Here is a 24,980-nt window from a genome sequence, read left to right on the forward strand (position 1 = left end):
GAAAGGGCATGAAGGGTGCTGGCCGTAGCGGCGCCGGAGCACCCAAGCTGAAAGCCAACGGGCCCGAAGGACCAGTCGGAGCACTGCCTGGAGCCATCTGCTGGAAGATGGTAAACATCGCATTTAAAAATGCGGTATTATCGGCTCCAGGGGCTGGGAAAGCCGGATACTGGGGTGTCTGGAGCGAAGGCGACCCCGACGCCGGCCTCGACATCGGAGAAAACACCTGAGGCTGTGGCACCTCAACCACTGAAGACGTCTGCCCAGGCGAAGTCGGTGAAGCCGGAGAAGGCAACGGCGTTGATGGATGTGGAGTGACTGTGGGACTGACCTCCCAAGTCTTCCGACGCCGAGCCGACGGCGACCTCGATCGAGACCTCTCCTTGCTCGAATGGCGCCGGGAGTCTCAATGACGTAGATGAGACTTCGGCGAGGAGGACTTTCTATGATGTCTCTTCTCCTTTCTCTTCGACTTCGCCATAAAGAGTTTGGCTTCACGCTCCTTCAGGGCTTTCGGATTCATGTGTTGACATGATTCACATGTGGCCACGTCGTGGTCGGAACTTAAGCACCACAAGCAGTCCGAATGTGGGTCAGTAACGGACATCTTGCCCCCACACTCTCAACAGGGCTTGAAACCAGACTTCCTCTGAGACATAGTAAAGTCAGAGAAAAACACACGCAGCAGAAAAACACACTGTAACTTCGAAAGCAACAGTAGCTCCCTCGAAGATAACCGTTTCGAATGGTACGGAAAAAAGGGAACGGACGTCGGCGAGGACCTCTTATTGCCTGTATGACGTCAGACGGCGTCGCGTGGGCAAATGTGACGTCCTCGTCGATGTGCAGAAGATTTCCGTTGAATGCTGGCGCCATGGGAGTATTCATTAGGTGAGGAATCCACAGGTAGTTGTATCCATCAGAAGCAGACTTGTTAATTTCCAACGAAGACTAGCAGAGGTGCCAGGAGCAGAAGACGTTGTGCAGAGAGTTCTTTGAAGAGTCTTGCTTGACTAATCTGAGGACCCAGCTGTAAGGGAGCCCTAAATAACTTTATAAGGGGGTTGGTCACTCTCTGCAGTGACCCACCTATCAGAGGGGATCAGGGACTTCACCTACCTGACCTAACCAACCAGATGCTCCCAGGGTCCTCTGCACATCTCATTTTCAGGATGGCAGAATCAAGTAGCCACCTGGCAAAGCACTGGGCACATAGAGGAGCTGGAAAAGGGGGGTGGGGGGGGGGGGGGTCACTCCCCTGGCCTTTGTGTAGTTTCATGCCAAAGCAGAAAATGGGGGTTCCTGAACTGGTGCAAACTGGATTATGCAAGAAGGGCACCAAATGTGCCCTTCAAAACAGTCTGGTGGCGCTTAGAGGCCACCCCACCCCAGCCCCTAGACACCTAGTACACAGGAAGAGGTGGTACCACCTCTCCCTTACAAGAAATCCTTTGTTCTGCTCCTCTACCTGTACCTGGCTCACCACCATGAGGGCAGAACAGGCTTGCAGCTGGACCCCGTAAGGCTGCACAGGCAGAACAGGGGGGTCCCCAAGGAAACCCTCAGAGTACATCATGGCATCATGCAACTAACACTGAAATCGGTTTGGTTGTATGATTCCACCATGTTTGATACCAAACATGCCTAGGTTCGGAGTAGCCATTATGTAGTTGGACTACTCATGTTGACCAGTGTCCACTACATAACTTAAGATGGCTTCACCGCACTTAACGTCCATGAATTGGCCTAGGGTCTGTAGGGGTATCCTCACACTTAGAGACATGCACCCTGCCCTTGGGCTGAAGGGCCTATGAGAGAGGTGACTTATAATGTCTAGGTGCTGTGGTTAAGTTTGGCAGGAAGGGGTGCATGCACCCTTTCACGCAGGCTGCAATGGCAGGCCTGCAGTCACTGTTTGCATGGGCTCCTATGGGTGGCATAATACATGCTGCACCCATAGGGGACCCCCAGGTGCACCAATGCAATGGGTACCTAGGTACCATATACTAGGGACTTACAGGGGTGTACTAGTATCCAGTTGTGAGGGTAAAAAAGTAACCTAAAGTAAACTAAATTTAGGGGAGAGAGTGCTGGCACTGGGGTCCTGGTTAGCAGGATCCCAGTGCAATACAGCCCAAAACATACTAACACAAGGCAAAAAAAGTGGGGGGTACTACAACCAGAACCTAGCTTACTACCAGGGTACTAATGGAAGGCTCCTGAGGGCTACAGCATGAATTATCCCACCCGCAGGGATCCCTCACTAAAGTGCACACAATGTTGCTTTCGCAGGCTGGTCTTGGTGCAGAACCAAAATGAAACCCGACATGGCAAACAGCCTGTGAAGCCTGTCACCATTACACTTCATGAAATATATGTAAGTCACCCCTCTAGCAGGTCTTCTAGCTCTAAAGGCAGGGTGCATTACATTACATTTGAGGGCATACCTGCATGAGAAGATATGCCACTGCTATGTCTTTGTCAATTCTCAGATATAGTAAGTGACCAGGGAAGCCATTTTAAGTACATGTGCTGGATTCAGGTCATTAGGAGTTACTCAGCTACATGATGGCGTCACTGACAACAGGGATGTTTGGTATCAAACATCTCGTATTAATAAACCCTCACTGGATCCAGTGCTGGATGTATTTATACATGTATTCAAAGGGCACCCTAGATCTGGCCCCTGAAAACCCACTAACTCCTAGCATGGGCATTGACCGGTCAAAACCAGTACAGCCACCTTAAGACAGCCTTCTGCCCCCCCTGAGGTGAAAGCCAATGCTCTCTAGGGCTCAGAACAAAGGCCTGCTCTGGGCAGGGGTGTGATCTCCTCTCCCAGGCAGGATGGACATTCCAGGGTTGGGAGCTTCAAAGGCCATGCCACTTTTGAAATGCAACCCATCCAAATGGTGGAGGAGGCCGACTCCCAGTTCCTGACCCCACTTTTGGCAGCAGGACTGGTGGGAATATTAAGTAAATTAGAAGGTGTGCCCACTTCATGCCAATCCCACCCCTAAGGTGGACAAGCTGATGTGGACACTACTTTTTAAATTCCTCAATCTTGCATGGAAGTTATTAGGCCAATAGGATTAGGGCTATGCCACTTTCCAAAGGAAGTGGTCATAGGACAGGTGTAGTCACCCTAAAGGTGAGTAGCGCATTGGTTACCACCTGGCACTCCCTGTAACGCCCCTAAATTCAGTATTTAAGTGGCTCCCCTGAACCCTAGAATCAGATGCCTGTCAATCTAAGAAGAGTTGGACAAAACAGAAGTCGCTCAGCAGTAAAGACTGAAGACACCAATTGACTTGGCCACAGCCCTACTGACCTCTCTGCAGCCTTCAAAGAAACCTGTACCCAGAATAGGACTGTCCCACAGCCCAGCGCCTGCCAAAGACTGGGGGGTAAGAGGGGCAAGAACTCCTTTGGACAGCGGACCTGTCCAGAAGAAACCATCTCTAAAGAAGTCTTCCTAAGGAACCGCAAAACTGCTGCCTGAAACCACCCTGCACCAGACACCCCTGGCTGGAGGGTCAAGTGGCCCACCAATCCAGTGGAGGTTCCCCAGTACTTCTGACCAAGAGTCCACCATGGACTGACCCCTACCAGACTCCACAGCGACGCCTGCAGCCTACGTCTTAGGACTTCCCTGGACTACGACCTGCCTGGTAAGTTGTTTCTGATGCCAAAAGGCACCCCTGCACCCGGAGCCCCTGGGCCTTAGTGAGCTGGATCGTTTGTGTCCCCATGACCCCTGGCATCTCAACTTACCTGGGCAGTTGTGGGTTGGCCTCCCCCAGCCTCCCGGCTAGAGCCTACAGCCTGTTTCTGAAAGTGATCTCCTCCATTGAATAACACTGGCTGCCCAACACTGTGTTGCACTCTGCACCCGGCAGACCCTGTGCCACTGAGGGTGTAAGTTTGATGCTGCATTGCGGCCTCTCTGAGGCTCGCCTCAACCCCCAGAGACCAACCTCTGATACCGCTTGTACTTACCTGAGAGCAGTGCATCTTCAACCATCCCCCAGTCTCCATTAATTAACAATGGCACCGACTCAGACTTTGACCTCAACACCTAGCCGTCCCTGTGCCGCTGTGGGTGCACTCTTGGTACCAACCTGAACCTTGCCTGGTGCTACTCTAAAACCCTGAAGACTGGGATTGTAAGTCGAGTACTTACCTGTGAAACTATATTCTTGTTTTCCTCCCATAGGATAACATTGAAGACTCTGAAAATTGCACTGTGTCGATTTTTTAAACAGCTAAACATTTTTAATATAAAAACTGCTTACCTTGTAACAAAGTTCTGTGGTTCAAAGCATATAAAATGCAACTGTTATTTTTCTAAATTGTCCTCTGATTTATTCTTTGAGTGTGTGTGTCCGATTCATTGCCTTTCTGAGTACAACAAATGCTTAACACAACTACTTAATAAGCCTAACTGCTCACCCACACTACCACAAAAGGAGCACTAGACTTATCTTTTTCTGCCTCTGCAAGCCTTTGGGGATCCTCTGGACTCTTTGCAGTATACGTAATTTTAGTGCACAATATAAAGAGCAAGCTTCCTACATTGGTGGAACAGTAGTGGGGCCTGCAACTTTGCGTTTGCTGATACCACTAGGTCAATAAGTGACTACACGAGTAAATCCAAACATTGCCTTTAGTTAAATTACAATTTAAAAAATGTGAGCAGCGCTTCAGCAGATGCCCCCTGTCTCCAATGGATAGCATTGGGCGCCCAATGCTGTGTTGGCACTCTGCACACAGCCGTCCTGTGCCGTTGAGGGTGTAAATTTGGTGCTGCCTTGTGGCCCCCTGGTGCTCACCTCAAACCCGGAGGCTAACCTCCGACACTGCTTGTACTTACCTGTGAGCAGCACAACTTCACCCCCCCACCTCCATTTATTAACATTGGGCACAGACTCAAACTTTAACCTCTGCACACAGCTGTCCCTGTGCCGCTGTGGGTGCACTCTTCGTACCAACCTGAAACTTACCCAGTGCTAGTCTAAAACCCTGAAAACTGGGTAAGTCGTGTACTTACCTGTGAAATTACATACTTGTTTCCCTCCCATAGGTTAACATTGAATGCTGAAAATTGCACTGTCGATTTTTGAAACAGCTAAGTATTTTTAATATAAAAACTGCTTACCTTGTAACAAAGTTATTTGGCTCAATGCATAAATAAAAGCAACTGTTATTTTTCTGAATTGACCTCTGATTTATTATTTGGGTGTGTCTCATTTATTGCCTCTATGAGTGCAACAAATGATTAACACGTCTCCTTGATAAGCATAACTGCTCGCCCACACGATCACAAAAAGAGCACTAGACCCATCTATTTCTGTCAGCGCACGCCTGTGGCAATCCTCTGTACTCTCTGCACACTGTACTTCATTGTAGTGCACTATACAGAGAGCCAGCTTTCTACAGTATGTGTTTTAAATATGGTTGCAGTTCACTGTTGTAATTTGTGTGCAGTATTTGAACAGATTCCTTTCCCACAGCCTTGCAAATCTTGTTCATGGGCAATCTCCTTTACCAAACCTTTAACCATTCTCTTCCTTTCTAAACATGCGAGCTCACTTGGCTTTATGAAACATAAAGGATCAACCATCACAAAAAATTCTCCTAGGTTATCATGCCATACAACTTTATTTGGAGAATGCAAACAGGTTTCTATCATTGTCTTCAACTGATCTTCAGCTGCTCTATTCATACCACACCAGTAATTCATTGTTCTTTGATAGTACATGACTATATTATATTTGTGAAGCCTACTTCCAGCCTTATCAACCTGTGTAGTGAGCCCCTGAGGATATCTAACCAATCCTTCCATACATGAAACTAATCTCAAACGCCTGGTTTCGCCTGATATCCCTTTCCTCTAAAATCCTGTTGCCATATAGCAGCTAGATAACAGTTTTCATGCTCTATGTTTCCTTCAATACCTTCCGTAATTTATGACCAAGATTATCGTCCACTCTTTTCAAGGCGTTAGCCATTGTTTTGGCTCTTTGCTTCAATATTTTAGGATGTCTAACAAAATTTTGATTATTTTAAAAATCAACACCAGGTATGCGTACTCATTCACAGTTCCAACTGATGTGCCTTAAGTGACCACTTCCGCTTTTTTTTTTTTTTAAACATTCGTTTTTTTCCCCATAAAAACCATGACTGTTATTTTACCAACGTTTATTATCAATTGCTTCATCTGGCAGTATGGCAAATTCATGTAACTGTCTCTGCAAATCTATCAGTGTAAGATCTATTAAAACAGTATAATCAGCATACAATAAATTTGAGGTGCTTTCTTTGCCCACTTTCGGGGGAAATGAGCGTGCAGACTGTAATATTTCAGAAGCGTCGGCTATATAGATCGAGCACAGAAGCGGGCCCAGGATACAACCTTGCCTCGATCCATTGCTTGTTGCAATTTTCCTTGTAAAGGCTCTGTTACAGCCAAACTTGATTTGCGTCCAAGAGCCATTATGCAATTAAATTATCAATTTCAGGAGACTTAGGGAACCCCTACATTGTGCCATTTTTCCACAATCTCATTTCATTGCGTTGTCAAATGTTGTGGTTAAGTCAAATTAGGCCATATAAAGAGGTTGTCCTTTCCTTATTGCATCTTTCTCAGCAAGTAATTTAAATGAAAAATAACCATCAATTGTTACATAACCCGCGGGAATCCTAGTTGTGATTTCGGTAACACATTCATGCTTTCTGTCCATTTTTTAAGATGTTTTAACAAGTATATTGCATAGATTTTACCAGGGATATGTGACAGGGCAATTGCCCAATATTTATTTGGTAATTCGTGGGCCCACGTTTTAGGTCTTGCCTGCCTGACCACATGCTAGCACATGCGCTCTCACTTGCAAGGGATGTTGCACTGAAAAAGGGTCTTAGAGCCTGTCCATTGACTTAATTGCGAGCTTCATTTGCTGACTTCAAATTGTGCAGTGCGAGCCACTTCACGTCCTCTTCTTTTGGCTGAAGCAGGGAACAACCACTGATTTATATATACACATCAGGATTAGGGTCCTTCCGCTGCTGGCGCTGTGATTGAGGTAATATGTATATTTTTTTTAAACTAATTTTCTTTCTTCTTCTATCCTTGTTGATGTTTCCCTCCCTAACCCCATCCGTGCTGCTTCTTCCACTCCCACGCCTATGTCGGTGTTTCTTCTTCCCCTCCCACCCCCACCCATGTTGCTTCTTCCCCACCCTGTCCCTGTTGCTTATTACTTTAACACCCCCCCCTCCACCACCACCATCTGTCTGGGCGGGATGGCTAAATCCCCTCCCACCCCCGTTCTTCCCATCGTCTGGCTTTTCCTCAACAGAATCTAAAATCATCTGTAACAGAAATAGTTAATTTCTATTGTTAAAGCGGCAGTTGAGAAGTGAACTTCTCTTGGCAGCTGTGTCCCCGTTGCTTTGAACATATTAAGTTTCGGGGGACGTGGCCCACCATCCATCTGAGCAAGAGGAAATAGACGGTTTGTTGAAATGGAGAGGGGTCTGCGTGGTCACAGTAGACCTCCTGCAGCTCAAATCCTGACCTCCGCAATTTCCTGTTTTAAGCAGAGGACTCGATTTTGATCTTCCTCTCAGAGCATTCCAAGGTAGTGCCCTCAACTTCAGGGTGCAACAGGGGTCAAATGACACTAAGTACTTGCTTGTTGTGAACACTAGTGTGCCCAGACACCTTTGTTCCTAATGTTAATAGTAACCGCTTAAGTGATCACATCTCAAAGAGAGCTGATTTTAGTGAGGACGTTTTGGTGTGTATGGTTAGGCAGGTCACAAGGGGGACACATGCTCAGTTAAAAAAGTGCTGCAGAAGTTGAAATAGAAAACTAGACAGATAGTGGTAGTGCACAGGATGGGAAGTGAGCAGTCCAGTCTCAAGCAGGCTGGATGATGAACTAGAGCTGTGGGCCTATGAGGGCCCTTAAACCATCCCCCATCACTGTTGCTTATTCCTATCTCACCCGCCCCACCATCTGTGTTGCTTATTCCACTTCCACACACCGCCCTCCCCTCCCCTGGCAAGTGTTGCCGATTCCCTTCCCACCCCTTCGTTGTCCTCTTGTTTATAGTCCCCCCCAACTACCGCCATAAGGAAAAAAAAGCGTGCTATGGTTTGATCACCGTGGGCTTACTTCATTTCGCTTTTTTTTTTTTCTTTAACTGTCCTGCTCCATTCTAATTCTCCACTCACCCTCCTGTTTTCCACCTCCAGCCCCAATACCTCACCCAAATACGAGACCTGTTGGCTTTGCCAATACTTACTATATATTGACAACCTAATACAGCCTCTCCACTTATTTTCTTTATTCTAATTACTGCATCATACAATGGTGTCAGGACTTGAGCCTACAAAATCGCGATGACCTTAAAAAATTGTGAAAGTTTGTCTGGCCCTTGAGCTCTCAAGTTTTTCATCTTTCTAATTAGTTTTTTAACTGCCTTTATTGATAGAGGAAGCACTTCTTGGAGGATATTTGTGTTTTACCTTTTTTGGGTATTACACATCTTCCCCAACCAGAGCCAAATAGTTTGAGTTACATTTTTCACTACATACCTTCGAGATATATTTAACCCAAACTTACACTTCAACAGGGTTTGTGACCCCTTTCTTCTTAGTTCCCAAAAGATTACCTATTACATCCCAAAAGACGTAAGTTCTTTGTATTTGTAAAGCATACATTATATTTGTCTAATTCTTTTCGGACCAATTTGCTCTCCGAATCTCTAATATAATGTCCTATGATTTTTAAGGGGGGGGGGGGGCGTTAATGTTTTATCCAATTTAAATGCTTCTCTTACACGAATATTAAATTTTGTTCTTGGTTTATCCTTCAAGTCCATAATGATTTTGGGATTTGATTTCCCTTTGTTCATACTATGTCAGCACAGATGATTTTCCAATCAAGATGTAGTGTCCGCAACTTTGAGTTTTTTTCCCCACTATGCAGCTTTAATTTAGATAGCTAACAATCCTTCTGTTGTTTTTACAGCAATATTTCTATTATGCCGAATTTCTTAATCCCATACATAGTAATCCAGTGTATGCAGAAGCGATTTATAATCATTTCAAGTCTGCTTCTCTACTTTCATATCACTTAAAGATGAAAATCACTCAGATGAGATTAGTGCAAAATGAATAAGAGATGCTGCCTTACAGTTATCATACATTTAAATTGTTGGCTTATCACTAATCATTCTGCCATTTATTATGTCATGTTGAGAGTTTTGAGGGTCATACCAAGTTGTTCTTTATATGATTTAATTTACAGTTATATATTTGATGGGAGACACTCTGCTAATTTTTCAAATCCAACAAAAAAACATCAGCTATTTCGGAAGAATGTTTTTGAGTTAAACTCCCCCAGAAGTAATAGTGGCATTAAGGGAATGTCTTTCTAATTTCTAAAATTAAATTCACCAACTTTTTTTAAATAGCTGATACTAATGTTGATTTGCGGGGCATAAATGTTTACTACTATTAACTCTTTAATCCCCAAAAGTGCTATTGTCACAAATTATTTTGATCTTCAGATTTGTTTTTACTGAAAATATTAACATAATTTCTCCTGCTGGGTATCCAAATTTCCTCTTCAGAGCTTTATTAGCACAACAATTACTGTTTCCCACGTTTCTTGCAAGGCTGTTATTCATTTGGCTTTGTACAAGTTCTGCCTTCGGAAATTTCCAATTTCCTTTAATACCTGCAATTTTCATGATAGGGCCCACAAGATATTTTTGTTTTATCAGGAATCAAAAGGTTTTGTTCCTGGAATCACCGAATTAATTGCAGCTTGTATTTCATTCCATCCATGTACACTGGTCATATTCGTTTTCTTTCTTGTTCCATCAGTATATAGCCACCTCTCTGATTACATTTCAATTACATAAATTAGTTTGTCCACTTTGTTTTGAAATTTAAGGCTACCTCATTGGTTTATAAACATTACTTATCTGCGAGGCAGGGATCCCGACATCCCAAATATCTGTGACTGTTCTGCAATATTAATATTAATATATATATATATATATATATATATATATATCTCCCAGTTGAAACGTCTAATTTCAACCGTACAGTTTAAAATTTGATCAACCACCACTCTTAAATAAAATTGTACAGTTAGATCCTGCCAATCTATTGTATGTGCCAGACCATATGTAAGAGAATCCAAAAAGACAGCTCTGATTGGTATTTTCTTTGGCATTAGCACAGCATTAAGAATGCACACAATTTTAACAGCTCAGGTTTTATTGGTGTCAACAACGTTCCAAACGTGGGTTTCATTTCAGGCTACGGGAGTGGGAAGCATATCAAAACCAAGAGTACTGGATGGGACCTGGAGCTCAGGTTTACCCTGAAGTACAACTTACACATTATTGTTACTATAGTGCCAGTAGAGGAAGCATCCTTTCCCTGTTTGAAGAAAAGCTACCTTCTTTAGTAACATGCCACCATTGTCACTAAGGTGATATTTCAAGTCAGCATCCAAAAAGTCAAGCTGCTGTCACCCCGTCACCTGCTGTTGGTGTTGATTCTTCGGTTTTCCACAGATTGAGAAGTTGTTGTTACTAGTAGGTCATTGTGATTTGAAGAAGCCACAGCCCACTTAACTATGCAGTAGATAGACACGCGGATCCCATCTTTTTACAAAAGGTTTTGAACGTTTTCTCAAAATTCCAAATCCTATTATGGGGACGGGTGAATATGTTGCAAAATACAAAATTTTCAATGGGGACTTGGGGGGAGCAAAGGGCTTGCCCGTCTCCCCCCGGGTTTATCAGGCTGTGGTGGAATGTTCCACGAGCCCGAACAGGGATTGGTTTATAGGCAGGATAGGGCGGTGACGTGGCGGAGGGGATAAAAGGCAGGGGCTGGGTGTGGGCGGCCTCTTTGGCCATTGTCACACCCAGTGGGCGTTTTGTCTTTGTGCCAGGAGTTTTTTCTGTGAGGTTAGTGTATTGGAGAGGCGGTTTGTTGGTGTTTTTAGGGTGGAGTTTGGTCTAGTGACGTAGAGTGGAATTAAAATGGAGCCTAATAAGGTTGTTCAAGCACTGAAGGTTCTTCAAGATGAGGGTAGAGAGGATTTGTTAAAGGAAGGTGTGTTGGAGCAGGCGTGGGTGGGTTTGAGGCGTCCTAAAAGGGTATCAGCTGAAGGTGTTTCAGCTGCGGTGGCGGCGTGTACTTCGCCGGTTAAAGCTGGTAAAAAATGTAAGTCAAAGAGTATGCATGGCAGGAAAGTTTCACGCTCACCTTATAAGGACGAGGAGCCAAGCCATTAGGTTTCGGTTATGCAGTTGTCGTGTGCAGGAAAGCGGTGTGGTGGGGGCCGTTTTTCGCGGAGGCGGGGTGCTTCTTTAGCGAGGCACGTGGCGGCCGGGGGCAGGGATTCCATGGTGGCAAGTGCGGTGAGCGTTGCCGATAGGAAGGGGGCGCAGGCGGTGATAGCGCATGCGCGAGTGGCTTCAGGCTGTAAGCAAGCCTGATCGCCTTTAGAAACAGGCGTTGGGCGCGTAGCCGTGCACTTGAAAGAAAGAACCTTGGGAGGCGCGGCTAAGATGGCTGCCTCCTCGGGTTATGATTGGTCAAGGAGAGGGCCATTAGAAGAAAGGTCCTTGGGTATGGCAAGTAAAATGGCCGCATCCATTAATATCGATAATAAAGAGATTGTAGTCATTTCGGATGACGAGGAGAGCGTCCAAGGGGGTCAGGAGGCTGGGGATCAGGTTTTTGGTGGTTCAAGTTTTGTTGTTAGGCTGGGGGTAGGGTGGAAGCCACAGTTGGTTCCTAGGCTGGTTAGCCCTATGATAAATAAGGTGCAATCGTGGCAGAAAGACAATGAGGCAGTTGTTGGGTTAGGTGAACAGGTTGATGTGGTTGGTGGTAGTGGATGTTTTGGAAGTCTGTTTGGAGGTAGGGTTGGTGGTGAGGTTATGGTTGACAGATTAGTGGGTAAGGCATATGGTAGCATGGATGTTTCGCAGCTGGGTGCTGGTGAGGGAACCTCTGGGTGTGGCACGCCTTATGCTTTGGGCGGGCATCGGGCGAGGGCGATCTATCAGCCATCTGGGCGGATGGTTGGTGATCGGAGCGTGCTGGTGAAGGCCAGAGCGCCTTCAGAACACCAGCCTGAAGAGAGGGTGCGATCCGGAGCGGTCCGCCTGACTTCGGGGGATTCTACGCGAGCTGCTGAGGTTCAGCCATCTACTAGCCAGGGCGCTGGTGTTGGTTGGGCTGATTGGGAGGAGTTGCTCGACTACGACGAAGATTTGGAGGAGCCGGTGGTGTCTACAAAGCGAGTTTTGGTGGCGGAAGAAGTGCCTGGTGTGGTCCAGGGCGGCCATGGTCCGGTGCGGGCAATTTACCGAAAGGTGAGGAGAGTTTGGTTGAATTTTTGAGATTTCAGCGAGGGTGGGATAATGTCAGGGCGGTTCGTGGGGCAAGGGCATGTTTGAGGGGGGACTTGGTGGTAAGGTGGATGCATCAATTCAGGTGAGTCCGGTCAAGGTGGATGGCAAGTCACAGGTAAGTGTTGGTGATGGTGATGGGTCATCGACTAAGCTTGAATCTGGTGATGGTGCTAAGTCTGGGGCAGGTAATACGAATGGTGGTGAGGTTTTGTGTAGTGTTAAGTCAAAGAAATTGCCATATATGGGAGTGGCGATGCCTTTGGGGGCGCATCTCACTCAGAGTTTAAAAGAGAAGATCTGGAAGGGTGAGTTTATTGACATTTTTAAGTTGTTGCATAGAGAGGTGCAGGCCAAGGAAGGGTCGAAAGAAGAGGAATGGGAACTTGCTAGGAGACCTAGAGTTCCGACCACGATAGAGAATTGGACTTCGGCTTTTTTGATTTATGCGAGTGTATACTGTGAAAAACATCAGGATTCGTGTGTGGCATTGTTGAAATATATGGACGTAGTGCGTAGAGCTCAAATGGACTTTGGTGGTTTTGGTTGGTTCAGATATGATGAGGAATTTAGAGCAAGGAAGGCTGTGGATCCATCTAAGATGTGGGGTGAAATTGATCACGAGTTATGGATGCAGTGGTTGAGGACTGCAAGAAACGCGCTCACAACACATACGGAGAGTGGTTTGCCTGTTCAATATAAGCCCTTTCTGGGGCGTCCCACCCAAGTTGGGGTGGGTTTTGGGCATAGAGGGCAATTCCAAGCAAATGGGGCATGCTGGTCTTACAACAACGGATTGTGTAATAGACAGCAATGTAAATTTAGGCATGATTGCTCCAAATGTGGCGGGAAGCACCCAGTGTACCAATGTTTTGGAGGTGTTCAATGGGCCTGGCATGGGCCAGGGACAAGAGGTGGTGAAAGAGGTAGAGGTTTTGTACAACAAGTTGCAGGAAAAGGGCCCTACGCCTATTAATTTGAAGGTTGTGGCTTATTGGTTACAGTTTTACACATTAGAGGAGAGGCGAAAGTTTTGTTCAGTGGTTTTTCTGAGGGTTTTTGTTTGCGTTACCAAGGCCCGAGGCTGAGAAGATGGGCCAACAATTTGAAATCGGCGAGGGACCATCCTGAGGTGGTGAAGGCCAAGTTGAAGAAAGAAGTGGATTTGGGTAGGATTGTTGGCCCCTTTTTGGAATGGCCATTGTCGAATGTGACTATTTCTCCTTTGGGTGTGGTTCCCAAAAAACAGGTGGGTGAGTTTAGATTGATTCATCATTTGTCTTGGCCAGCAGGGATTTCTGTAAATGATTTTATTGCTGCGGAGGATTCCATGGTGCATTAGGCTTCTGTAGATGAAGCCATTGCATTGGTACGGAAGTGCGGAAGAGGGGCAGAGATGGCTAAATCAGACGTGGAATCAGCGTTTAGGTTGTTGCCTGTGCACCCGGATAATTTTTCATTATTGGTTATGCAATTTGAAGGGGCCATTTATGTGGATAGGATGTTGCCCATGGGTTGCTCAGTTTCCTGTTCCTTGTTTGAGACTTTTAGTTCATTTTTGGAATGGTGCTTTGTAGCACAGGGTAGTTGTGGTTTGGTGACTCATTATTTGGATGATTTTTTCTTTGTGGGGACTGCCGGGTCAGGCAATTGTGGCAGAGCTTTGAAGGAATTTGAGTGTTTGATGTCTCTTTTTGGAGTTCCGTTAGCAGGAAACAAAACTGAAGGGCCTGCGACGTGTCTTAGTTTTTTGGGAATTGAATTGGACTCGGACAAAATGGAGGTGAGGTTGCCCAGGAATAAGGTTCAGCACTTGATTTCCCTGTTGGAAGAAGCGGTTCAGAAACCAAAGTTGGAGTTGCGGCAGGCACAATCGTTACTGGGTGTGAGAAAGTAGCCTCTTTCTAGCCTTGTTACCCCCACTTTTGGCCTGTTTGTGAGTGTATGTCAGGGTGTTTTCACTGTCTCACTGGGATCCTGCTAGCCAGGGCCCAGTGCTCATAGTGAAAACCCTATGTTTTCAGTATGTTTGTTATGTGTCACTGGGACCCTGCTAGTCAGGACCACAGTGCTCATAAGGTTGTGGCCTATATGTATGTGTTCCCTGTGTGGTGCCTAACTGTCTCACTGAGGCTCTGCTAACCAGAACCTCAGTGGTTATGCTCTCTCATTTCTTTCAAATTGTCACTAACAGGCTAGTGACCAATTTTACCAATTTACATTGGCTTACTGGAACACCCTTATAATTCCCTAGTATATGGTACTGAGGTACCCAGGGTATTGGGGTTCCAGGAGATCCCTATGGGCTGCAGCATTTCTTTTGCCACCCATAGGGATCTCTGACAATTCTTACACAGGCCTGCCACTGCAGCCTGAGTGAAATAACGTCCACGTTATTTCACAGCCATTGAACACTGCACTTAAGTAACTTATAAGTCACCTATATGTCTAACCTTTACCTGGTAAAGGTTAGGTGCAAAGTTACTTAGTGTGAGGGCACCCTGGCACTAGCCAAGGTGCCCCCACATTGTTCAGGGCCAATTCCCCGGACTTTGTGAGTGCGGGGACACCATTATACGCGTGCACTACATATAGGTCACTACCTATATGTAGCTTCACAATGGTAACTCCGAATATGGCCATGTAACATGTCTATGATCATGGAATTGCCCCCTCTAGGCCATCCTGGCATAGTTGGCACAATCCCATGATCCCAGTGGTCTGTAGCACAGACCCGGGTACTGCCAAACTACCTTTCCTGGGGTTTCACTGCAGCTGCTGCTGCTGCCAACCCCTCAGACAGGCATCTGCCCTCCTGGGGTCCAGCCAGGCCTGGCCCAGGATGGCAGAACAAAGAACTTCCTCTGAGAGAGGGTGTTACACCCTCTCCCTTTGGAAAATGGTGTGAAGGCATGGGAGGAGTAGCCTCCCCCAGCCTCTGGAAATGCTTTCTTGGGCACAGATGTGCCCAATTCTGCATAAGCCAGTCTACACCGGTTCAGGGGACCCCTTAGCCCTGCTCTGGCACGAAACTGGACAAAGGAAAGGGGAGTGACCACTCCCCTGACCTGCACCTCCCCTGGGAGGTGTCCAGAGCTCCTCCAGTGTGCTCCAGACCTCTGCCATCTTGGAAACAGAGGTGCTGCTGGCACACTGGACTGCTCTGAGTGGCCAGTGCCACCAGGTGACGTCAGAGGCTCCTTGTGATAGGCTCCTTCAGGTGTTGCTAGCCTATCCTCTCTCCTAAGTAGCCAAACCCTCTTTTCTGGCTATTTAGGGTCCCTGTCTCTGGGGAAACTTTAGCTAACGAATGCAAGAGCTCATCCGAGTTCCTCTGCATCTCTCTCTTCACCTTCTGCCAAGGAATCGACTGCTGACCGCGCTGGAAGCCTGCAAACCTGCAACATAGTAGCAAAGACGACTACTGCAACTCTGTAACGCTGATCCTTCCGCCTTCTCGACTGTTTTCCTGGTGGTGCATGCTGTGGGGGTAGTCTGCCTCCTCTCTGCACTAGAAGCTCCGAAGAAATCTCCCGTGGGTCGACGGAATCTTCCCCCTGCAACCGCAGGCACCAAAAAGCTGCATTACCGGTCCCTTGGGTCTCCTCTCAGCACGACGAGCGAGGTCCCTCGAATCCAGCAACTCTGTCCAAGTGACTCCCACAGTCCAGTGACTCTTCAGTCCAAGTTTGGTGGAGGTAAGTCCTTGCCTCACCTCGCTAGACTGCATTGCTGGGAACCGCGACTTTTGCAGCTACTCCGGCCTCCGTGCACTTCCGGCGGAAATCCTTTGTGCACAGTCCAGCCTGGGTCCACGGCACTCTAACCTGCATTGCACGACCTCCTAAGTTGTTCTCCGGCGACGTGGGACTTCTTTGTGCGACTTCGGGTGAGCACCGTTTCACTCATCCTCGTAGTGCCTGTTTCTGGCACTTCTCCGGGTGCTACCTGCTGCTAAGAGGGCTCCTTGTTTTGCTCGACGTCCCCTCTACCTCCTGGTCCAATTTGCGACCTCCTGGTCCCTCCTGGGCCACAGCAGCATCCAAAAACGCTAACCGCACGATTTGCAGCTAGCAAGGCTTGTTGGCGTTCTTTCGGCGGGAAAACACTTCTGCACGACTCTACAAGGCGAGAGGGATCCGTCCTCCAAAGGGGAAGTCTCTAGCCCTTTGCGTTCCTGCAGAAACCGCAGCTTCTTCTGTCCAGTAGAAGCTTCTTTGCACCCGCAGCTGGCATTTCCTGGGCATCTGCCCATCACAGACTTGCTTGTGACTTTTGGACTTGGTCCCCTTGTTCCACAGGTACCCCAGATTGGAAATCCAGCGTTGTTGCATTGTTGGTTTGTGTCTTTCCTGCATTATTCCTCTAACACGACTTCTTTGTCCTTAGGGGAACTTTAGTGCACTTTGCACTCACTTTTCAGGGTCTTGGGGAGGGTTATTTTTCTAACTCTCACTATTTTCTAATAGTCCCAGCGACCCTCTACAAGGTCACATAGGTTTGGGGTCCATTTGTGGTTCGCATTCCACTTTTGGAGTATATGGTTTGTGTTGCCCCTATCCCTATGTGTCCCCATTGCATCCTATTGTAACTATACATTGTTTGCACTGTTTTCTAAGACTATACTGCATATTTTTGCTATTGTGTATATATATCTTGTGAATATTTCCTATCCTCTCACTGAGGGTACACTCGAAGATACTTTGGCATATTGTCATAAAAATAAAGTACCTTTATTTTTAGTATAACTGTGTATTGTGTTTTCTTATGATATTGTGCGTATGACACTAGGTGGTACTGTAGTAGCTTCACACGTCTCCTAGTTCAGCCTAAGCTGCTCTGCTAAGCTACCATTATCTATCAGCCTAAGCTGCTAGACACCCTATACACTAATAAGGGATAACTGGGCCTGGTGCAAGTACCCCTTGGTACTCACTACAAGCCAGTCCAGCCTCCTACACTGGGTCATCTGAATTTTGCTTGTAAAGTGGTCAGGGTGGGCAGGGCATTTTGCCGCAGGCTCGGTTTTGCCATGCGGGGTGTCGTTTTGCCACATCATCACTTTCGCCTTAGGGCAGGAGTTAAAGAGGATTTGAGAATGTGGATTGATTTCCTTAAGGACTTTAATGGTGTGACTATGCTGGTTGATGATGAGGATTGGTTTTGGCAGGTTCAGATTTTTTCGGATGCATCTGGTGCTCATGGTTTTGGGACGGTCATTGGGCATCAGAGGCCTGGCCTGCGCGTTGGAAGCGAGCTAAGTTTAGCATCGCATTTTTTGAATTTTTCCTTTTGGTTGTTGCTCTGGCCATTTGGGGTACGTTTTTGGCTAATAGGTATGTAGTTTTTAACGTGGACAATCAGTCGGTGGTACCTTTGGTCAATTCTCAGAAGGCAAAAGATGTTAAGGTACTTAAATTGTTGAGGATTTTCTTACTGAATTGTTTGAGGTTCAACATTTTGTTCAAGGCTCGGCATGTGCCTGGTGTCAATAACGATATCGCTGATGCGTTATCTCGTTTTCAGTGGCAGAGATTCCGTGGTCTGGCACCGGGAGCGGATGTTCTGAAGACGGTCATTCCGGGGGATTTATGGGCTCTAGGAGATTGAGGATGTTGGAGCTAGTTCAACAGTCTATAGCTCCGTCGACGAGGAGGACCTATTTTCAGGCGTGGTTGGAGTTTCTGGATTCAGGTGCAGTAAGGCGATGGGGTGGGGGCGATGTGCGATATTGGAGACAGGAGGATGCTATTCATTTTGTCATGCAGCAGATTGAGGCTGGTTTGGCAGCGGTTACCATATCTGGTAAGTTATCAGGGATTTCATTTATGGTAAGTATTTTTGGGGCTATGATCCGGTGGAGGGTGAGCTATGTAGGAGGATTTTAGCGGGTTGGGCTAGGTCGGGGGGAGTGAGGTGTGATAGAAAGCGACCGATTACGCTTGATCTTTTGCAGGCTTTATTAAGAGTTTTGAGTGAATTGTGTTTTTCTGAGTGGGAGGTAAGTTTGATTTCGATGTGTATGTCATGGTTGTTTCATGGGGCCTTTCGGATTTCAGAGCTGTTGGGTGTGAGAGGGACGGATGGGCTCCTTTGTGAGAATGTTGAGGTGGGGAAAGGGGGTTTATTTATATGGCTGCCATTTTCAAAGGGGGATCAGTTTGGGAGGGGCCAGGAAATATGCTTGTCGGCGGTTCATTCTATTGATTGCCCGGTGCGTTGTTGGTTTGTTTTTTCAGCATTGAAGTCTCAATTTTCAAGGTTTGTATTTGTTCATCAGGATGGGTCAAGTTATTAGCATCACAGTTTCTAGCGGATTTGAGGTTGGCGATCAAGAGAGTGGGTTTAGAACCTAGTAGTTATGGTACACATTCTTTTAGGATTGGGGCTGCTATGGAGGCAAGACGTCAAGGTAAATCAGATCAGTTGATTAAACATTTGGGCAGGTGGAGGTCGGTTGTTTTAAAAAATATGTGCGTTCTTTTAAAGCAGTGAGGTTTTCTTTCTTTTCTTCGCCTGGAATTTTCTGTATATTTTCTTTTCTGTTTTCCATTCTTTTGATTCCTCTCTAGTTATTTTCCTCTTACTTCAAATTGTGAGTGGTATGAACGGATGTGCTATTTAACATATTCTCTTTTGTGGGTTGTGTCGGGGGTCCAGACAAAGTTTGCGCCGTGTGGATTGTTGGACACTCTTTTGTTCGCTGGGCAGAGAAGCAAGCAGCATCACGTCATTTCGGGAGGCAGCTGGGGCTTGATGGTTCAAGGATAAGAGTTAGTTGGGTAGGAAAGAGTGGGATGAGATGGGGTGAGTTACTTTATGTTTTGGCCAAATGAATGGAACGGGGGGTTTGTCCAGACTTGTTGGTGTTACATTTGGGTGAAAACGATTTGGTGGCTTTGTCGGGTATTGGGTTACTGAAGGTCATGAAAATGGATTTATGTCGGATTAAGGAACGGTGGTCGGGTGCACATATAGTTTGGACGGGTTTAGTGCCGAGAAGGGTTTGGAGGGGTGCTAATTCATTTAAGGGTATTGAGAAGCAACAGCGGAAAATCAATAGGGAAATGAAGAGTTTTTGTAATTCTCAGGGTTTTTCATTTTTGTATCATGGAAATATTGGGGTGTCTGATGTTGATCTTTTTCGGCAGGATGGAGTACATCTCTCGTTTTTGGGGAATGAGCACTATTTACTGGAGCTTAGGTTGCTAATCGCAGAATTATTAGGGGAACGTTTATGGGATAAATAGATCGTTTTTGGGGTGGGGCAGGAAAACACCTTCGGGTTTTCCTGTGTGGCCTTTTGGGGGGGAAGGGGTAGATCAGAAAGAGGAGAGGGCAGGGAATTTGCACAGACAAGGGTAAATGGATAAGGTGATTGCAGGACAGATGGGTAAAAGGGTTAGTCGGGTCAAGGTGGGGGATGGGACAAGGGGTAGTGCGGTTGGGTCAATTTAGAGGGAGGGGGAGGGGGAGGGTTTAGGTGATGAATTTTGTATTAGTGAGGTCTGGATAGTTTTGTGAGGCTATATGCCAAGGTTGTATTTTGCCAGACCTGTTCTATTAAAGCGGCCTTTTACCCCTAATTGGTGAGGTGTGTGGTCATTTCACTTTTCAGCCCGATGGGGGCTTTGGGGGAGCAAAGGGCTTGCCCGTCTCCCCCCGGGTTTATCGGGCTGTGGTGGAATGTTCCACAAGCCCGAACAGGGATTGGTTTATAGGCAGGATAGGGCGGTGACGTGGCGGAGGGGATAAAAGGCAGGGGCTGGGTGTGGGTGGCCTCTTTGGCCGTTGTCACACCCAGTGGGCGTTTTGTCTTTGTGCCCGCCCGCCCTCCCTCTTTATTGAGTTTTTAATTCTTTTAGTTTTATTAAGGGGAAAAGGGTTTTTTGTGGGTTGATTTTGTTTTTGTATTTCTTTATTTTATCATTGGGTCTGAATTTCAGAATTTTTCCGGTTGCATATTTTAACAGGGCATGTCTAGTTACAATTTTGTTGGTATTGTGTTTAAGGGTGGGGTTTTTTGTTCATGTCATTGCTGCTGATAGTCAGGTCTGGTTGGGAAGGGTGTTCTTGGTAATTTACATATTGGCCTTTCGGGGGGAAGGGGTAGATCACAAAGAGGAGAGGGCAGGGAATTTGCACAGACAAGGGTAAATGGATAAGGTGATTGCAGGACAGATGGGTAAAAGGGTTAGTCGGGTCAAGGTGGGGGATGAGACAAGGGGTAGTGCGGTTGGGACAATTTAAAGGGAGGGGGAGGGTTTAGGTGATGAATTTTGTATTAGTGAGGTCTGGGTAGTTTTGTGAGGCTATATGCCAAGGTTGTATTTTGCCAGACCTGTTCTATTAAAGTGGCCTTTTACCCCTTATTGGCGAGGTGTGTGGCCATTTCACTTTTCAGCCCGATTAAATCTGTTTAAACTCCTTGAAGAAGAGCCCTTTACTCCTGTAAAGAATATTAAGGTTAAGCTTGGGCCAAGCTAGCTGTCCCTGTGTGCTTTACGATGCACCAAGAGATACACTTTTCCCAGAAAACGACTACCCATATTATGCCGTATACTACAACCGTGAAGAGGACTCACACAAGTAATTCTGACTCAGGTTCTAAACACGAAGGTCGAAGCGTTAGCTCTATTACTTTCCCCCGCCCGATGTTTGGGGTCTAGCTGCGCACTCAGTGCCCCATTTCATTGGAACGACAGAGACGCGGATATTCTATCCAACACACCGTGAATGTGGTACCACCTGCCAGCTCGGAAGACGCACCGAAAGAGCCAGCTGAGGCCGTGCCCCCTATCAAAAGCTAATACCCCTAACGTCGTTGAGTGTACAACTTCCTGGCTATCGGAGGCTGTTGCGCCTGGCACCGAAAAGCTCAGCGAAAGCCCTTAAGTGACACAATTGTTGAAGCACTGCCCTTACCTTTGACACACAGGCACTCAGCATGAGAATCTCCCCACCACAATAACAGCAAAGGTACGCTTTACTTATACTCCCATGCTAGTCCAGTAAGTGTGCCCCGTATCTAAGCAAGGCACGCTGCATCAGACACGGTCGCAGCCTCTTCCTCAATTCGTACATGTTGCTACCGTCCTTAAATGCCCGTATCATTCTGACAGTTAGTGGTCGACGCGCTCCCGACACTGACCTGACCATACCCGGTACCTCTTTTCACTGTTGGCTTCGTATGCCTCAGCCGGGCCGGCTGTGCATTATGTGCGTAACTGTTGTTCTCTTTTCTCTCCAGTAGGAGGCGCTCCCACCTTGCGTGACTGAAGTTCAGCAACAGCACTGACTGTTTGCAGCAGCGGCCCACTTGAGGCTGAGCCATCTCTTCCGGGGCACTGGGCCGAGCAATGTCTTCTGGGATTCGCTATAACTTCCAACCAATCCTAGGACTTTATGAAGCGGCACAACAACCGTCTATACCACGCTAGATCCGCCCAGTAACCTGTCAATCACAGTTCAAATTAGTTTTCTGATGATTTTCTGTACTGTTTATCGTTTATTAAAGGCGAGCAGAGTTATTCTTATATTGGAGCCTTAATTATCGCAAACAAAACGGGAAATACGATTCTAAAGATCGTGAAGCTGCAGTTAAGGTCTGGGAGCTTCCCGCCTCATTCGGGATGGCAGGGAAACAGAGGTAGGGGATGCGAGGCGTGTTTATGTATGTGTTTTAAGAATCTACGGGTTTAGTCGGGAGGGAAGCTTTTTCACTGGACGAGTCAGGAGTCGCGCCGCTGTTTTCTGTGCTGCTATGTGATGATAATGTCGGATGAGACTGTAACACGAGCGCTCAATTTAACTGCATGCGTTACTCTCTCTGCCAGACCATTTTTTTCTTATTCTGTGTTGAAGGATTTGTAGCCTTTAAGTCACACCTCCTTACAACTCGTGTTGAACGTCTTACTGGATCATACCGGGTTACTCTTATCGCCGACAGAAAGTGCAGTAGTGTAAGGACCACCATATGAACCCTCAGTGGTCAATTTTGGTTCTTGACTTCATTCTTACGTAGAATAATTGGTATAGTTAAGTTACTTGTGAATAATTGTTTGTATCCAAGTTGTCATTTATAGATAACAAGGCTTGTATTTGTATAGTAAGTGTATTTTATTCATAATCATTTTAAGTTACAAAGCAATCCTGAAATGGTTTAAACCATTAATTTCCAACTGTTGATTGTTAAGATTTCCGTTTTTTAAATTTCAGCCAGCATCATTATTATTATTATATATAAAAGAGACATTTGTTTCTCCCCGTGCTTGATATCTTGGGGCTATTTCAAAGTTGAATTATTATGTAATATCAACGTTAAAAAGTTGCAATTGCCTAAAACGTTTCAGATTCTTTTTACCACGTGCTAAGAGTGGCACGACACAGTTGAAACACTCTGCACACAGAAAACAGATTGTGTGGACGGTGTAATTGAGTAAATGTATGCTAAAAAAGTTGTGAGAGTTGGAGTATAAGTGGCAAATGAAAAGCTAATCAAAAACAATAAAACTATAGGAAACTAGTAAACCGGGTTGGATTGAAATATGTAACCCGTAGTCCTATATACTGTCTTTCAACTCTGAAATGACGTACAAGGGATATTCACCTCTTGTAAGGGACGGAGCTGTCTTGTCTATGTAGAGTTCCACAGTATTTTTCCGTTGCATGCTGGAGTTTGTAGTCTTGTTAAACCACCATAGATCCAAGAACAGTAGTACCAGATTTAAAAGAAAATTAATGAATTTCATTAGCTAATTACAGATGAACTTGGAATCAAAAATCTGTGTTGAGTGGTTAGTTCTCAATTTGAGATAGAATTTATGGTGTTTGTCAAAGGTTTAGAGGTGATGCCTGGGGAGTGGCCGTGTGAGTCTAGCTGGTTGGTGACCAGTGCTTTTAATGGGCCGGTACCGGCACTTTTTTTTTTATTTTGAGAGGGAGAGTACCGGCACATCTCAAGAAAAACGTAATACTTTCAACCACTGTTGGTGACCCTTACCCTCATCACACCCATGTTCGGATTCTTACTTTAATTGGATTCATCCTCACCTTCCAATTCAGCAAGAAGTTCCTGTAAACCACCCTGAAAACTTTCCTGCCCACTCCAAAATATTTTCATTGATTTCAATATGATTATCCTCATTAAAGAGCTGAAAACATGGGAGGTGTGACTTCCTCCTCTTGGACTTCATAACCTTAGTAGTAGCTTGAATAGTTGTCACCTGTATGCCACAGCAGAAAAGAAAGTTCTAGTGTCAGAGAAATGTATGGTCTCTCTAGTGCTTTGATTATTGGAAATACAGCCATGAGGGTTGAATTAACAAGGAGTGGCTGCCATGGATGCTGTGTTTCACCAGATGTCATACCTGTGTGTAATTTGGTGGTTGCATATAGGAGAAGACATACATGCCCATATTTATACTTTTTTAGCGCCACATTTGCGCCTGTTTTTGACGCAAAAGCTGCGCAAACCTACAAAATACAATTGTATTTTGTAAGTTTTCGCCGCTTCTCCGTTAAAAAATGACGCAAATGCGGCTCTATAAAAAGTATAAATATGAGAGTGTCTAGAGACCACAAACACACATCTTAACTTTAAGGGGCTATTATTTAGCATTTTAAGGCCAGACATTTGGGCTCTACTGCTTCTCAGTTTAGTAAGAAAGACCTTAGATGTTTTTATGGTGATCAGTCAATAAAATAAGCAGTGATGCTGGATTTTTACTGTGCTTATGTAGACTTGTGTGCAATTTGTTGTTTGTAATTAAGATTTCTTTGTTTATGTGCGTGCTCATAGATCATGCTTTCCCCTTTGAGGTTCCTGTCGCCAAGGGAGCCAAGTTCACAAAATAACTGGTGGAACCCAGGTCATAGTAGCCATTCCTTCGATGACTAATGGAAAGTACTGCCATTTTTGGTTACCCTGACACATTGCTTGCCCCAAACGCATCAAGCATTTCCGAAAGAGTTCTACTGAAACTGAAAATGCATGCAAAAACAGTTTTTTTAGGTAGCAAATCAAACATGTAACTGACAATTTTCCCTTAAAGATTCGCCCTTGTTAAACAGTGTAGAGGTAAAATGATATTTTAGAATACACTGGCCCGTGCACTTGACTAAAACTACAAAGGAATGACTGCATACTTCCAAATCCCTGCTCCAGCCAAGTAGTGCTTTAAATGCCCTCATAGATGCCCTGGTTATCCTTTCTCTGTCTCTTTTAGTTTTCTAACTGTAATGTTGCTCTGTTGCTGCTGCTTATGTACGGGATACATTGTTCTCTGAGAAAGGCTTCTCGTGTTGGGTTTCCTTGCAAAATCCTGTTTATATTAAAATTCAATTGTTTTGGCCACATAGAAGCTCAGTCGCAGGTCAAACCTAGACTGCTGCCTCTCAACCCAGTTGTTTGCACTCGAATTTCTTGTAGTCAAGCTTTTTTCTGATTTCTTGTTTGTTTTGAGTCCTTTTGTAATGCAAATTGGCATTTATAGTGACCTATAATATTTTTGATTTTTTCTTCTGTG

The 24,980-nt window shown here is 45.7% G+C and overlaps 2 protein-coding genes across 5 annotated transcripts in view; one reads left to right on the forward strand and one right to left on the reverse strand.

Annotated features, from left to right (window-relative positions):
• Positions 1-21,844, reverse strand: part of LOC138260327 (uncharacterized) — a 111,565-nt gene extending 89,721 nt beyond the window's left edge. The window contains exon 1 of the mRNA XM_069208716.1: positions 21,605-21,844. Within this exon, the coding sequence (XP_069064817.1) occupies positions 21,605-21,787 (183 nt within the window). The 5' untranslated portion in view covers positions 21,788-21,844. The remainder of the gene's footprint in view (positions 1-21,604) is intronic.
• A 59-nt stretch (positions 21,845-21,903) lies between these two features.
• The window catches only part of MIS18BP1 (MIS18 binding protein 1), a 384,752-nt gene continuing 381,675 nt past the window's right edge, over positions 21,904-24,980 (forward strand). For 2 of the 4 annotated variants that reach the window (XM_069208712.1, XM_069208715.1), the window contains exon 1: positions 21,904-22,102. The gene's annotated coding sequence lies outside the window, so the exon portion shown is untranslated. The other 2 variants (XM_069208713.1, XM_069208714.1) reach the window with 2 other exon arrangements.

The sequence above is a fragment of the Pleurodeles waltl genome, chromosome 9 (assembly GCF_031143425.1).
Source record: "Pleurodeles waltl isolate 20211129_DDA chromosome 9, aPleWal1.hap1.20221129, whole genome shotgun sequence".
NCBI classification, from domain to species: domain Eukaryota; kingdom Metazoa; phylum Chordata; class Amphibia; order Caudata; family Salamandridae; genus Pleurodeles; species Pleurodeles waltl.